The following is a 16,692-nucleotide window of genomic DNA, read 5'->3' on the forward strand; positions in this document are numbered from 1 at the left end:
ACATCCTGGAAGGCAGGAAGCAAGAGGGAGCTAGGACATGAGAATAAGAGACGAGGCAAGCTAACATGCCAATGTGGCTGCTGGGGGAAAGTCTTGGAAAACAGACTGGTAGCAAGAAAGGTCTCCAGTGCCCATAGGGTACTTCACAGGCCTGCAGCCTTTGCAGTTTGGGCTCAGAGGGGCCCCGTGCTGAGCTCTGGCGACCAATCTCATGCAATCCTGAGTGATGACGAAGAGGCACCAAGGAGCCCCGCATTTTTGTTTTGCACACTCTCCATAGCCCAGTCCTGAGTCCAGCGAAATCAGCGGCTTATGGTTTGACCCCAGTTTGCCCCTCAGAAACGCACGTTGAAATCTGATTTTGCTACAGGGGGAGGGGTTCGCATCCCGGGGCCTCATGAAGGGAAAGGATGTCCCTCATAGACACAGGGGGTCACCAAGCAAGGGGAGCCCTGCTCTGCTTCCTCTGTACATGCCCACCTGCCCTGGCGCCTTCCACCAGGTGGAAGGCCCTTTCCCACATCGCTCATGTGGGAATTCTCAGCCTCCAGAACTGGGGGCCAAAGAAGCTTTTAAAAAATGCTTTTTCAGTCATGGGGCTTGAACTCAGGGCCTAGGAGCTGTCCCCGAGCTCTTTCACTCTACCACTTTGGGCCGCAGCTCTACTTCTTGTTTCCTGGTGGTTCCTTGGAGATAAGAGTCTCTCAGACTTTCCTGGCTTTGAACTGCTAGCCACAGATCTCAGTCTTCTGAGTAGCTAGGATTCTAGGTGTGCCCCCCCCCCACCAGCCCCCAGCAAGAAACTTTTTTTTTCCTTTCACACTACCTGGCCTCAGGTACTTTGTTATAGCAAAGACATCAGCTCAGGGGGCTTAGTCACCAGGGCTTTCAGATCCCATGTATGGGGACCACTTGAGGTCCCAGCCCCAAGCCATGGTGAGGGAGGCGGGCGCGGCTGCTCAGGTCTGCCCATTAAGGAGGCTCAGGCATCAGGCTCCACCTGGTCTGCGAGTGAGCTGGGCTGGGCTGGGCTGCATCTTGGTGATTCCCCTCACCCCCTCCCTGAGGCTCCCATGTGTACAGTCTTCGCCCTGTGGCATTCTGGGAGTCACTCTTCTTCTCTAGCACAGCTCATTCCTTCCTTCCATCCAGCGTTGGGGAGCAGGCATGAGGTCCACTTCAGAGTTGGGCCCAGTTTGGCAGACCTGAACTAGAGCACATGGGCCCTCTGTCCAGGAGGTGACATTTCATTTATTTTTTTATTTTTATTTTTTTGTCGGTCGTGGGGCCTGAACTTTGGGCCTGGGCGTTGTCCCTCAGCTCTTCAGCTCAAGGCTAGCACTCTACCACTTGAGCCACAGCGCCACTTCCGGCTTTTTTCTGCTTATATGGTGCTGAGGAATCGAACCCAGAGCCTCATGCATACAAGGCAAGCGCTCTACCACTGAGCCACCTTCCCAGCCCCAGGAGGTGACATTTTAGACATTTAAACATTTCCTCTAGCTAAGGATGCTTGGAAGGCCCAGATGCGTCTCCCCTAGAGCCTCAGTGACAGAGAGAAGGTTCCAGACTTCAGGAGCTGGAGCACATCAAAGGGTTTTTTACTGCTTTTCCTGCCTCACACTGGTGAAGCAGCTGTGGGATTGGCACGTCCTGTTTCCTGCCCTCGGAACTCTGAGCCCTCACTCCCCTGGCCTGGGAACATTGCACGGGCACCTGCCCGCAACACGAAGTCAGGTGAGGCGCTCATGCGTGCGTGCATGCGTGCACGCGCGTGTGTGGGTGTGCCAGTGCCAAAACTTGGGCCTGGGTGCTGTCCTTTAGCTTTTTCGCTGAAGGCTAGAGCTCTACCACTTGAGCTGTACCCCCACTTTGGCTTTTTGCTGCTTAATGGGAGTAAGAATCCCCTGGGCTTTCCTCAAACCACCAGCCTCAGATCTCAGCCTACTGAGTAGCTAGGATTACAGTTGTGAGCCACTGGACCCAGAGAGAGACTTTCTTTTTTAAAAACTCAAGGCCTTGCACTTGCTAGGCAGGTGCTGTGTCTCTTGAGCCACATCTTCACTCATGTTTGCTTTAGTTTTTTTTATTATTAGTTATTTTATTAGGTAAAGCCTCACATTTTTGTCCAGGGCCAGCCAGCTTCAAACCTGTTTCCTTTTTAACTTTTTTTTTTTTTTTTTGGTTGGTGCTGGGGCCTGAACTCTGGGCCTGGGTACTGTCCCTCAGCTCTTCAGCTCAAGGCTAGCACTCTACCACTTGAGCCACAGCACCACTTCTGGCTTTTTCGGCTTGCGTGGTACTGAGGAATCAAACCCAGGGCCTCTTGCATGCCAGGCAAGCACTCTACCACTGAGCCACCTTCCCAGCCCCTCACACTCATTTTCTTCCTACCTATCTATACCTCTTGCTAGCTGGGATTACAGGTGTGTACTGCTATGCCTGGCCTAGGAGACATCTTTACCTCTCTGTCAACAAAAGCAGAGCTCAGACCAGCCTGACACAGCCGCGTGAGTCCCTTGAGACGAGAGCAGGAGTGACACCTAGCTACGTCTTCCTGACTTCCTCAGGGGACCCCGGGAAGCGAGTCCCCTTTGTTCTCTCTCAGAACAGCACCCAGCCCCAAAGGCCACAGCGGAAGGAAGCAGGGCTGGCCGCAGGCATTCAGCCCTGGCTGCAATCTGTTTTATCCCCTGGAAAGTCGCGTGGAACCTCGGTGGCTTGTTGGGGATCCATGGTCACAGCTGTCTAATCCTGGCGGAGGAGGGAGCGGGATTTGTTACCCAATGACGTCAAAGGCCCCCAAACCGGGTGGCATGTTGATTTCCTGTTTGTCAGTGTCCTGCGATTCCCTCTTACTGGGGATCCTCACAGGAAGCGGGGCTTGGGCGCCGCTGGACACCAGCCCTGGGCCTCATTTCCCTCTCGCAGTCCCGGTGACTTCAGCCATGGGCCTTGGGCACCACTGGGCGGCTCAGGCTCCCAACAAAGGACAGAGGTGGTGAGCCATAGCAAGCTGTGACCTCTGGTGGGGGACACTCGAGGGGTGGGGTACCTCACCACCCCAGCTGCACCCCAGGCCTGCCAGCGAACCTCCGGTGACAGATGCTGCCAACATGTCAGGCGCCCGTGATTTTAAAGTCAACACCATGCTCCAGGAAGTCATCATGGGCCGTGAGGGTGAGGGCAGGAGGCCGCCTGTCTTCAGGGGACCAGCAGGGACACTGGCGACAGGCCATGTTTACACTTCACCTAGGAGATGGGATGGGGGCGACCTCACTTACTAAGATTCTTGCTAAAGTTCAACAATGAGACTGGCATGTGGCTCAAGTGGTAGAGCGCCTACCTCACCAGCGCAAGCAAGGCCCTGAGTTCAAATCCAAGTTCCGTCAAAAAACAACAAGGGCTGGGAATGTGGCTTAGTGGTAGAGTGCTTGCCTTACATGCATGAAGCCCTGGGTTCGAGTCCTTAGTACCAAGTACCAAGTGGTAGAGTGCTAGCCTTGAGCAGGGACAGGCCCTGAGTTCAAGCCCCAGGATGGGCAAAAGAAAAAAAACAAACAAAAATTGGATAATGCAAAGAGGGAGGAAGAAAGAAGTCAGCCTCAATAAAAAGTATTCATGGTCACACCTGTAATCCCAGCTACTCAGGAAGCTGAGAGAGGAGAATCACACTTCAAAGTTAGCCTCAGGGCAGAAAAGTCTCACAGACTCTTATCATCAATTAATCAACGAATAGCCTGAAGTGAGGTGTGGCTCAAAGGGCAAAACACTAACCTGGAGGGAAAAAAAAGAAAGCCATGTGAAAGCCTGAGGCCCTGAGTTCAAGCCCCAGCACTGACAGAGCAGAGGGGGGGGGGGCCAGCCAGGCCCCCAGCTCCCCCGGGCTGTATTCCTGCCGCACCCGGATGGAACAGCCCCTAGCTCTTCCCAGCGCAGGGCCAGAAGAGAGGTCCCTGCTCCCATCCCCCGGCAGTGACCCCACACAGGCGTTAGCCAACCGGGGATGGGCAGGCCCCTCCCTTTTAGGGGGTCTCCCTTTCCAGGCAACGTTCTAACTTACTGGCTGTAAGGGGGCCCCTGCATTGTCCTGTATACACCCAGAGTTCTCATCCACCTGGGCCAGGCCTGGGCGGGGGTAGACAAAGCTACAAGACAGAGAGGAGGCACCTGGCTCCTGGGTAATGGGGAGGGAGGGAGAAGCAGCCTAGGCCTGCAGCCCAATCGAGGCTCCTTTGGCAGGAACGTGGGGTACAGGCGACGATGTGGGGTGTGGCGGGTGCAGAGTGGCTGAGGGCAGTAGGGGGCCACGGGGAGACCACAGCAGGGAACAGCACCTCAGCCCTCGGCAGTGTGGGCTCACGATAAGGAGGCAGAATGGAGGCTGGAGGCTGGAGGCTGTGAGGCAGAGTCCAGCTCTTCCCACCACCATTGGTGCTGCTCACAGGAGCAGGTGCGCCGACCTGCCCATGTCTGCAGCCATAGGCTGCCGGTCATCTAGCCAGGGCCCCTGGCTGCCAGTCAGGGGAGACAGTTTAGGAAAATCCTCCCTCCCCCCCCTCATCAATCCACTTCAGCACCCAGAGCTGCTGCTCCCCAAAACCCTACACCCCAGACCCGTGGACTCCAGAGAGCATCTGTGGGCCAGGGCACTATATGGGACAGCAGGGTACCACTAAGCCACATTCCCAGCCACTGCATTTTCTTAGGTTTCTGCAAATCTCTTCAGCCTGGGGCTCCGCACACAAGGCCTGGCTCGGATGTGTGCTCCTGCATTTTGTCTCGGACGCAGAGCTGCTTGGATCGCTGTGTATGAAGAAAGCGTGTTCTATGCAGATATAGGGGGAAAGGGAGGGGAGCTCCCAGATAACAACTCACTCCAAGTCTCAGATTTGTTTGTTTGTTTTTGTCAGTTGTGGGGCTTGAACTCAGGGCCTGTGCCCTGTCCCTGAGCTCTTTTCCTCAAGGCTAGCACTCTACAACTTTGGACCACAATGCCCTTTCCAGTTTTCTGATGGCTCACTGGAGATAAAAGTCTCACAGACTTTCTTTCTCTGGGCTGGCTTTGAACCAACCAAGATCCTCAGACAGATTTCAGCCTCCTGAGTAGCTCAGATTACAGGTGTCTGCCACTGGTGCCTAGCTCCAAGGGATTCTTATCTCCAATTAACACCAAAAGCCTAGAAGAAGAGATGTAGCTTAAGTGGAAGAGCACCAGCTTTGAGCCAAGCAAGAGTACACAATGTCCAGAGTTCAGATCTCAGATCTTCAGCTCTCAGCCTCCTGAATAGCTAGCTAGGAGCCACCAGCACTTGGCTTTTTTTTTTTTTCCTTTTTCTCTTTCTTTCTGGTACTAGTACAGAGTTGAACTCAGGGTCTTACACATACTTGGCTTGCTGACTTGGCTACTGCTGTGCCCCTTGTCTCCCCTAGTCTGACTTTTTACTAGCTAATTGGAGATGGAGTTTCTTGGGCTTTCTTTTTTTCTGCCTAAGCTGGCTTTGAACTACAATCTTCTGGTTCTCAGCTTCCTGAGCAGCTAGGATGACAGGAGTGAGCCACTGGTCCCCAGCTCTTGTGGTATTGTTGTGGGCTTTGTGTGTGTGTGTGTTTCCTATTTGTCTGAGAGTCTGCAGCTGTCTGCATTGTTTTTCTCTCTCAGATGAGATGCAATTGCCCGAGGACGGGTTCCTCAGAGAGTCCCTGTCACTGAGGAGACATGACTGTAATTGCTTTGAAGTCTTTGTGACATCTGGATGCTACTAAAGGTGGCTTCTGTTGCCCGTGCCCCCTCCTGCCCCTCCCATGTATGGTTACACTGTCCTGTTCACGTCCCATACATTTTTTGTTAAAAACAAAGCTTTGGACAATGGAAGATCGCATCTCTAACCCCGAAGCCCCTCCCCCTCCTCTGCAGGGCTGGTTATTGCGTGTTTATTCGTTGCATGATGTGGCTCAGGTTTGCTTGAAGAATGCAGCTTCTGAATCCAGTCCTGAGAGGTGGCCAGGCCGTGTGCAGTCATCCTTGGTGACGATGGCCTGGGGGTGGCTGCTTTGCTGCTCAGCTAAGTCGCTGGCCACGCCCACTGACCTCTCACCTCCACTGGCCACGCACCGCTCCCCCCCACCCCCTGCCCTCCACCTCCGTGTCACCAAAGCCTGGGGTGGAATTCATTTCTGAGCTTAGGCTGTGATGTCTTTTCCTACAGCCCCAAGAGGGCTCTTCTTCATATATATGGGGGTATATGGGGGTTTGGTTTAGGTTTTGTGCTGGTCCCGGGGCTTGAACTCACGGCCTAGGCGCTACTGTCCCTTAACTTTTATTGCACCATGCTAATGCATTACCACTGGAGCCACAGAGCCACTTCCAGCTATTTTACTGGTGACCTCGCGCTGAGTCTTGCAGGCTTTCCTGCCTTGGCTGGTTTCGAACTGCGATCCCCAGATCTCAGTGCCCTGAGTAGCTAGGCTGGTAAATGCGAGCACCAGGCTGTGGCTGTGCTTGTTAGTCTGGGGGAATATGAGCCTGCTCTAGCTGCGTATCACCCAATTCTCTTTCATTTTTATCCTTGAACCTGAACTGATCCGTGTCCTGGGTTCAGTCCTCCACACTGAAAACAAAACAAAACACAAAAACGGTACGGCACTTAACATACAAGGGCATCATCAGCTGCTCTGGACATGGGTGAAAATGAACTAAGCAACCCAAGGGCAGCAAAGGGAGGGAGGAGAGGGAAAGAGGGAACAGCAGACACGAAACAAAGGGAAAGAAACGTACATACGCCCACTGTGGAAGAAATAGTTGTACTGTCAAAGCTCATAGAATTCACAAACTTTGTAGACCAAGATAATGACAACTTGCCTTGTGAAGGTTAAAATGTGTTTGTGACTTTAACTAAGTATCACTAACCTACAATACTGCCAAGTTTGTGAAATTTATGTAATCAATCTCAATAAAAAATGTTTGTTGTTTTTTTTTGGGTCCAGTTGTGGGGCCTGAACTCTGGGCCTGGGCGCTGTCCCTCAGCTCTTCAGCTCAAGGCTAGCGCTCTACCACTTGAGCCACAGCGCCACTTCCAGCTTTTTTCTTTTTGCTTACGTGGTGCTGAGGAATCAAACCCAGGGCCTCAGGCATGCAAGGCAAGCGCTCTACCACTGAGCCACCTTCCCAGCCCTCATGCCTGTAATACGAGCTACTTGGTGACAGCAGGAGTACTTGGAGAATGAAAAATTGATGCCACTGGTGAATTTCTGCTCATTCAATGTATTCTGACGCTGTGGAAAGACACAAGCCAGTCCCTCTGTATTTCAACCTCGCTGGCTGTCTATCTTCATCTAGAGAAAGGGTTTTTGCAGATGTAATTAAGTTCAGGATCTTGAAACAGGGTCATCTGGCAGTGGTTATAACAGTAAGAGACTTCTGGGCCTGGGAATGTGGCTTGGTGGTAGAGTGCTTGCCTAGCATGCACAAAGTCCTGGGTTTGATTCCTCAGTACTACATTAAAAAAAAAGCCAGAAATGGTGCTGTGGCTCAAGTAGTAGAGTGCCAGCCTTGAGCAAAAGAAGCTCAGGGACAGTGCCCAGGTCCTGAGTTCAAGCCCCAGAACTGGCAAAAAAAAAAATAGAATGAAAGATTTCTTGTGGGGCACCGGTGGCTCACGCCTGTCATCCTTGCTACTCGGGAGGTTGAGACCTGAGGATCACGGTTCAAAGTCAGCCAGGGCCGGAAAGTCCCTGCCTCATCCCTTCCCCTTCTGTACTGAGCGCCCAGCACCTGGGGCTTGGGGAACACATGGGGGGGACCCATGGGGGGCAGGGGCAGGTGAGGACATGGCCTGGCAGAGCCTGGCGCTGGCGGATCTCCTGGGGACCGACGCCCACCCCCTGCACCCAGCGGGAGAACGCGGCTGCCAATGCAGCCCAGAGACACCCGGACAATCTCGCCCTTTGTGGCTATTCCCCCCCAAAAAAAACCCACACTGGGCAGCTCCAGAAATTAAAGATTCTGTAGGCGTGCCCTGAATTTCTGGGCCCAGTGATGAATTCCTTGGGAGATTAAAGGATTGTGTGTTCCCGATACATTATTATGCGGACTGGGCTTGCTGTGAATTCAAAAACTTTAAGCAGAACCCTCATTAACTGGGGGCCTTTTATCTGTGTGCAGCTTCTAGAAGAGACCAGCGTGTTGAAAGCGAGCTGATGCCCACTCAGCCCACAGCTCTGACACTAAATTCTTCCCCCGCCCCTCCCCTCCCACCCCCATCCCCGTAGTAGTAGGATTTGCACTCAGGGCCTTGTGATGGCTAGACAGGTGTTCTGCTGCCTGAAACATGGCTCCAGTCCTTTTTGGCCTTGTCAGAGCTGAGGTACGGTCTCAGAGTTTTCCCCTAGGCTTGCCTCCTAACTACAGCCACCTAAAAAGTTAGAATGACAGGTATGAACAACCATACCTGGTTAATGATTGAGATGGGGTGGGAGGGGAGGTCACAGTCACTTTTACCCAGGCTGCCCTCCAACTGCAATCCTCCTAACCTCTGCCTCCTAAGTAACTGGGATTACAGGCATGAGCCACAGGGCTCCTTCTTTTTAATCACTGTTACAAAAAACAACAACAACAACAAAAAAAACGAGGGAAATCCTTCTTCATCAAGTATACTATTAATAGTTCACATCATCCGACTGAGGTGAATTTTCTACCTTAGTTCCCATTTTAGAGAGAAAACCAAAGACCAGGAGGTGCCATGGGCGGGCCCCAGGAGGCAGAGTTGGGATTCTACCTGAGGCCACCAAGTCCTGGACACAATTCTGCTGTTCTCCTGTGCTAGGGGAACAACAAACAGGGGTACATATGGGGTGGGGGGCTCTAAGAGACCCTCTGCCGGTTTCCAAATACATCACAATTGTCTGCTCTGAAGTGTGTTCATACACAACCTTAGGCTTCATTTGTGTGTGTGTGTGTGTGTGTGTGTGTAAGAGAGAGAAAGAGACTTGAACTCAGGACCTGGCTGCTGTCCCTGAGCTTTTGTGCTCAAGTCTAGTGCCTCTACTACTTGAACCACAGCTCCCCTTTTTGCTTTCTTTGGCGGCTCATTGGGAATAAGAGACTTATAGACTTTTCTGCCCTGGCTGGCTTCAAACCACAATCCTCAGAGCTCAGCCTTCTGAGTAGCTAGGATGACAGGTGTGAGCTACCGGCACCTGGCCAAGTTTAATGAATTTATAACCCGGCTTCCTTGCACTGAATGGCTGCTGTGTGTCTGGCACTCACACATGCTCCAAGTGATGTGATGATCACCACCCACTTCCTGAGTGGGCTGGGAGGCTCTGGGAGGAGCCTCCATCTGTCCATGGAGTCCAAACTCTCCCCGTCTCCTCCCACTGTCTCTGTGATTCCTGAAATTCCTGCCTTCCCTGAAAACATTCCTGCCCCAGGCCCCTAGTCTCAGCTTCAGACAGCCTCAAGGAGGAGGAGGGGCTGGAATGATCCCAGAGGCGTGTGCGTGCATGTGTGTGTGTGTGTGTGTGTGTGCATGTGTGTGCATGCGTGCGTGTGTATGTGTTTGTGTGTATTGTGTATGTGTGTATGTATGTGTGTGTATGTGTGTGTGCGTGTGCATGCGTGCGCGCATGTGCACAAGGACACTGGGCTGTGTGTCCACTTCTGCAAACCACTGGATCTGCAAACGCAGGGGACAGGTTTGTGGCTGGGGGTGAGAGGACGTAGGAGAACGAGGAGCAGCTATGAAAGAGCTCAGGGACAGCGCCTAAGCCCTGAGTTCAAGCCCCATGACCAGCTTTTAAAAATAGTACTGTTGGACTGGGAATGTGGCTTAGCGGTAGAGCGCTTGCCTAGCATGCATGAAGCCCTGGGTTCCATTCCTCAGCACCACATACACAGAAAAAGCCAGAAGTGGTGCTGTGGCTCAAGTGGTAGAATGCTAGCCTTGAGCAAAGAGTGCTCAGGCCCTAGTGCTCAAGCCCCAGGACCAGCAAAAAATAAAATAAAATAAATAGTACTGTTATAAACCGAAAACCATACTTGTCTTCTCCCAAGGAGAATGCAGAGATGGCTGAATGCTAGGAGCAGAATTGGCTTCTTTTTCCTCCCTGACTCAGCGCAGACTTGGTGAGGTAAACACAGGCCCTTCCTTTCTCAGCCCTGACGAGACCCGACCACAGGCCTCTTCCATCCCTGTGAGCACTGTCCTCGGAGCTCCTCCTTCTCAAAAAGGCAGCTGTCAGCCAGGTGCTAGTGGCTCACGCCTGTAATCCTAGCTACTCAGGAGGCTGAGATCTGAGGATCCTGGTTCAAAGCCAGCCCAGGCAGGAAAGCCCGTGAAACTCTTATCTCCAATGAACCACCAGAAAATGGGAAGTAGTGCTGTGGCTCAAGTGGTAGAGCGCTCGCCTTGAGCTGAAGAGCTGAGGGACAGCGTTCCAGGCCCAGAGTTTAAGCCCCATGACCAACAAAAAAGAAAAAGAAAAGAAAGGCAGCTGTCTGGGCAGGTGTATGGCTACAGCGCCACCACGTGGCGGGCCTTCCTAATTGCAGGCAGAGCTGGCTCAGCCACAGCTGGTGGCAACTCCCATTCGACCCCAAATTCTCTGACAAGGACTGACCTTGTCTGTCTGGCAGGCTGTCTAACTTAGGCCTGTGCTGCCCAGATTTCTCCCTCTAAAAGCTATTCCATGTGACAGGCTTTGAGTTCAACTCAGGTCCTGGGTCAGAGGGTCAACCTGCCTTATTTAAATGCTCCTATAACCAAATGATGTCCTTCCCATTTTCCCGGTGGTAGCACTCTACCACCTGAGCCACAGCACCACTTCTGGCTTTCTCTGTATATGTGGTACTGAGGAATTGAACCCAGGGCTTCATGCATGCTAGGCAAGCACTCTACCACTGAGCCACATTCCCAGCCCTGGACAGGTGATGTTTTCTCCTGGAGGAGAAAACAGGTGGGCCCCAGGGCAAGGCTCAGAGCACCAAGCAGCCCCTTCCTGGCCGCTCAGTGCTCCGCCCTCTTGTCTCCGCTGCTCTGGCTGTGTGTCAGGGCTCAGCGCCTGCCTCTCCCTCCCTCCCCATCCCTCCTCCTCTCTGTCTCTGACTCTAGCTTCTCCCGCCTTCCTTCTCCCTCCCTGAGACCAGGGGACACAGCCACCACCACCCACGGCAGCTTCATGTGGCTGCAGCCTGCAGATAGGTGGTGTGTAAGGAGCCCTGGCTGTCGGCTAGCCCCCCTCTTAATAGACTGGTCCTTCACCCCATGACCCATTTCTTCATTGCTCCCCCAAAGCTTCCATTCTGGGGCACCCCGGACAGCCGGGAGGCCCAGGCAGGGCCTCCTTCCTGGGACAGCAGGGGCCCAAGCTGCCTCCATGTGGCTTCCTCATGCACCCACAGGCCCAGCCTGGAAGGACGCCTTGCTCGGTCATTAAATATATCAGTTACTCACACTGTAGTATGAACAAGCCCCACATCTCCTCCCTCTGCTTCTAGGCAGGTAGATGCTACATTAGTCCATTTTCACAGGAAGAGAGATACAGAAAGAGAAGCAGAGCAGAGAGCCTAGAGAAGGCAGGTGTGAGGATGGGGAGTGGGAAGGGAACAATTGCATGAAGGTAAATCTCCGGAAGGCAAGAGGCAACAAACCTCGGGAAGAAGACCATCTCGTTCTCCATCCTTCCCACCCAACACCTCACTCCCAGGAAAGCCCCAGAAAAGCCTCTCATGTTCCAGATGAGGAAACCGAGGCTCGTCCAGAAAGGATTCTGTCCACAGCACAGAGCCTGCAGAGCTCCTAACTGCAAATACAGACACCCTGACCTGCCATGACTGCTTGGGCCTGGCCCTATCCTTCTGCACCCCCCCCCCCCCCCCGCAACTCCCTAAAAGGACACTGCCCCACCCCACCCCAAGGATTCCTGCTGGAGACAGGAAGGCTTCTCCGGGCCCTAACTTATGATTTTCTGACAGCTTCCTTCCTCCCCTCCCCGCCTGCCAGCCCCAAGCCTGGTTTGGGAGCTGGGTGGGCGAGAAGGGCAGAAATCAGTGCTTGGGGCAGCTGAGGCTGGGTGCCGGTGGGTGTGTGGGGTGAGCTCTGCCATCTCCCCTCCCCCCCCCCAGGCCGCAGCCTTGGAGGGAGGGCAGCAGACTTGCAGGGACTCCTTTGGGTTTTGTATCTCTCTCTCTCTCTTTGGTGGGGTCCCCCCGGCTGCTGCCATCCCCTGGGGCTGCAATGTCTCCTCAGGTGTCGGAGTTGCTGTGGGAAACAGGGCAGGCATGGTAGGGCATCCCAGATCTGGGGAGACCTGTGTCTCCCAGGAGGCTCCCAGGGGAAGGAAGCCACCGCAGCCCAGGTTTGTGTGTTGATTGGGAGAAAAGCATTTCCTGTTTGTACTGGGCCCCGGGGTGGACGGTCAGCGAATGGACACCAGATTGGAGGGGGGGGGGAATCGCGAGTCCCCAGTGTGTGTGAGGGGGACTGGGTTGTGTGTGACATGGGAGCCCAAAGCTGAGCCAAGTTGTCACCCTGAAGAAGCCCCTGGGGGGGTGGACTCAAGCCAGAGGGGGCAGTGGGAGCCCCTGTACCCCGATCTCCACACCTGGGGACCATCAGACAGCTCCCCAGTGGCAGAGGCCAGACAACACAAACAAACCGCTTACACAGCGCCTGGCGCGGCTCAGCACCCGGAGCGGAAGCCGCTGTGGTTCCCAGCGGCTGTGGTTCCCAGCGGCTGTGGTCCGGGCTTGGCAGTGGAGGGGGACCAGGCCCCCAGAGCGGGAGGGGGGCACCCACGATGGGACAGGCCCAAGACCTCAAGCCAGCCCCTCCTCTCTCCCTCTCCCCAAACTCCAGCCTCAAACGTCCCAAACCCTGGCAGCCCACTTTCTCAGGACTCTTGGGGTTCAGAAAAAGACCCTTGAGTCCGCTGTCTCGGACTTGAGGGAAGGAGGCTCAGAGAGGGGGAGGGATTGGTCTCAGATCACACAGCCTCAGGGGGCATTCACCAGGCCGCAGTGACAGAAGCTGCCCACACTGCTAGGAGGAGCATGTGACAGCCAGCCACGTGGCACACACACGTCAGATCTGTAAGTCCAGCTGCCGGAAGTGTGAAGCAGGAGGTTGGCAAGTTCCAGGCCAGCCCGGGCTACAGGGCAAGACCCCATCTTTTAACAAAGGCTCTGAAGCCAGGTGCCATTGGCTCACGCCTGTAATCCTAGCTAATCAGAAGACTGAGATTTGAAGATGGCGGTTCAAAGCCAACCTGGACAGGGAAGGCCATGAGACTCTTGTCTCCAATGAACCAGCAAAAAGCCAGAAGTGGAGTTGTGGCTCAAGCGGTAGAATGCTAGTCTTGAACACAACCTCATGGACAGCGCCCAAAGTCCTGAGTTGGAGCTCCAGTGCTGATACACCTGAAAAGACTCGAGAGAAATTGACGTTCCAAGAGGAAGGGTCCAATCTGAACCCAGCTCTGACTCCCACCCCTGGGGCCAGGAGCCAGCTTCCTCCGGGTGAACACTGAAGGTGACTGCTGTCCACCCAGGCCTGGGACCTGAGTGCCAGAGGACGCCGCCCTTCCTCAGGACACTTGGGGAGGGGGTCCCCACCCAAGGCTGCCTTCCACATGACAGCTCGGGCAGAAAGTGAGGCGCAGAGACTGCCCTGGGGACTTGGGGGGGGGCTCTAGATCTCTTCTGATGGGGGCTCTGGTCCTGCTCCATGCAAACACATGCCTTTTACATTCTCACATGCTTGTCATCATGCTTATGTGCATGCACACACACCATGCACGCACACTTCCACCAGACACAGACACACAGACACACAGACACACAGACACACACACACACACACACACACACACACACCACTTGCATAGGCCTCTGTGGGCCACACAGCCCTCACCCCAGATGAAGAAACACCTCCTCCCTCAGCCAGTTCTGACCTGGTTACTGACTGAGCCCAGGCACAGCCCGCGCAGCTCCCCGTGAAGGGCTGACATAGCTTTCCCCCGTTCAAATCCTGACGCTGCCACCCCCACTGCCAGGGGGCTTTGCATGGATGACGACCCCTCTCTAGGCTTCAGTTTCTCCATCTGTAAAACAAGATGTAAAAGTAGCGTCTATCCTTGCTGACCCAACCCCAGGGGGTGGGGGGTGAGTGCTGGGGTCTCAGTGCACCCCTCTGAACCGTGGGGATGTTGCTGTGCCCACGTGGCACACAGGGTGACGGGAGGATTGAACTGGGGCCAGATGTGAAGCGGGGTGCGTGTGATGCCAGTCAGTGGCACACCCCGTCCAGGGAGCCTTCGTGGCATGGGTGGGCGGACCCCCCTGTGGGTTGCTTTGTTGTAGTTTGTTTGTCTGTGCCAGTCCTGGGCTTGAACTCAGGGCCTGGGCGGTGTCCCTGAGTGCTCCAGGCTAGTGCTCTACCACTTGAGCCACAGCTCCACTTCCGGTTTTCTAGTGGTTTACGGGAGATACGCGTCTCCTGGCCTTTCCTGCCGGGGCTGGCTTCGAACCCCGATCCTCAGATCTCAGTCGCTAGGATGACAGGCGTGAGCCGCGGGTGCCCAGCATCCCCATTCATTTTTGAGAGAAACGGACTGGGCCAAGATGTGAGGAAGGCTGAGTCGCAGACACCATCCGCCAGGTGATGTGTTGGATCCCGGCTGTGCCTGGCACAGGGCAGCCGCCGGCCTCCTGGAGGGGGCGCCGGCCGGGCTCCTTCCGGGCTGTGGGCGCTGGGGGTGGAGGGGAAGCCGCGGGCCCCGCCCCTCCCAGGCCACGCCCCGACCTCAGACCACGCCCAGTCACACGCCACTCCCTCCGGAGGCCACGCCCACCGGAGGCCGCGCCCCTCGGAGGCCACGCCCCCTGGCGCCGCGCTGGGAACCGGGCTCGGCGCGTCGGGGCGGCTGGCGGGCGGCGGGGCCGGGGACCGCGGGCCGGGCCGGGACGCGGGGACGCGGAGGCGGCGAGGCCGCGCGGACGGGCGCAGCATGGGCGGCCCGCGGGCCTGGGCGCTGCTCTGCCTCGGGCTCCTGCTCCCTGGAGGCGGCGCCGCGTGGAGCGTCGGGGGCGCCCCGTTCTCCGGACGCAGGTAGGGGTCCCCCCATCTGCTGTGCCCCGCCAGCTCCTCGCGCCCTGCGCGCCTCCACCCACCGTGCCGCCCCCTTCTCTACTTCCATTCCTGGTTGGGACCAGCGGGCCGGGGCCGCCGGGCCGTCTGGGCCGTGGGGGAGGCGCCCCGGAGGGCGAGGTCCCTGGGCTCGTGTCCGGAGGACGGCCTCCCCCCCACGGTCGGCCCTCAGCCCCCGAGTGGACAGGAGGGGGGCAGGGTGCAAGGACCCCTAGGGCCCCCAGGACTTGTCACCCCCTCCCCGCACATGGAAAAGGCCAGGGGCACCCCTTAACGCACGTCCCGGGAGGGGAGCACCCCTCCCCTGTCCCTGCTCCTGGCTTTTTTTAGTGTCCCAGCTATTTATTTCCCCGGGAGGAAGGACCGACCGGGGTGGAGTCAGCCCGGGGTCAGTGTCACACGCTCGCTCCCCAGGGGACCGGCGTTTGCACGCCCTCCTGACAGCCCCTCGACTGTCCCCATTCAACAGACTTACAAACTGAGGCCAGAAAACCAGGTCATTCATCCGGGCTGGCTTCAAACCGCCATCCTCACATCTCAGCCTCCCGAGTAGCTAGGATTCCAGGCATGAGCCACCGGCAGCGCCCGGCTTGTATCTTCCTGTTTTGATGGCAGTTTTTGGACCTGTCCCAGCTCCGGCTCTGCCTGCGGTCCCTGCCCCTGCTAGGGTCTCCCCTCAAGGGCCAGCCTCCTGGACCAAGGCAGACAATGTGCCCCAGCCAGGCCTCTTAGGCCTTTTCATCCCATTGAAAGGCCTGCCCAGCCTCCACCCCCTATGGCCTCAATTCTTTAATTCTTTTCAGAATTTCCCCTTTCCCAGTGGTCAGGGGCCAGCGTGCCCCTGCTGGGGTAGCAAAAGCAGGTGACCCCGGGGCAGGCCTGGGGGATGAGAGTGGCTCAGAGGCATCAGAGACCAGAAGAGCAGTTATTCCAGGCAGGGATGGACCTGTGACAAATGTCACAGCCACCACCTACTGTGCACTGACCACGGCTGGGCTTGGACTGAGCACTTTTCCTTCATCTGTCGCCACTGAAGCCATGGTTTTGATGATCCTGGTTTTACAGAGGAAGAAGCCATGGCTCTGAGGGGGAACATGAGCTTCCTGAGCCAGGGGTGTGAGTCCCCAGGATCTCGGGTGCTAAGAGGACCGAGATTATGAACTTGAACTTGCCAGAGCCAGACTCAGGATGTTGAGAAAAGCTTCCAGCCCAGACTCCTCTCCAGCGGTGCCAAGGCAGGACTTTCTAGCCTGTACTACTCATCCCCAGGATGGGATAAGACTCTAGCAGAGGGCCCGTGGCCAATGCTCATGCTCCAAATCCTAGCTACTCAGGAAGCTGAGATATGAGGATTGAAATTCAAAGCCAGTCCAGGCAGGAAAGTTCACGAGTCTCTTGTTTCCAATTAAGCAGGAAAAAGCCAAAACTGGAGCTATGGCGCAAGTGCCAGCCTTGAGTGAAAAAGCTAAGGAACAGTGCCACCTCCATCTGTTAACAGAAGGCTGGCACAGTAGCTCTGTGGGCAGTGGTTTTGCTCCCATATTAC

General features: G+C 55.6%; 1 protein-coding gene across 4 annotated transcripts in view; it reads left to right on the top strand.

The window, feature by feature from the left end:
• The first annotated feature begins 14,964 nt into the window (after positions 1–14,964).
• The window catches only part of Emid1 (EMI domain containing 1), a 39,127-nt gene continuing 37,399 nt past the window's right edge, over positions 14,965–16,692 (top strand). For all 4 annotated transcript variants that reach the window (XM_042667645.1, XM_042667646.1, XM_042667648.1 and 1 more), the window contains exon 1: positions 14,965–15,107. In XM_042667645.1, coding sequence (XP_042523579.1) covers positions 15,007–15,107 — 101 coding nt within the window. In that variant the 5' untranslated portion in view covers positions 14,965–15,006. The remainder of the gene's footprint in view (positions 15,108–16,692) is intronic.

Source organism: Dipodomys spectabilis, unplaced genomic scaffold, assembly GCF_019054845.1.
Source record: "Dipodomys spectabilis isolate Male_0828 unplaced genomic scaffold, ASM1905484v1 ptg000416l, whole genome shotgun sequence".
Lineage (NCBI taxonomy): Eukaryota > Metazoa > Chordata > Mammalia > Rodentia > Heteromyidae > Dipodomys > Dipodomys spectabilis.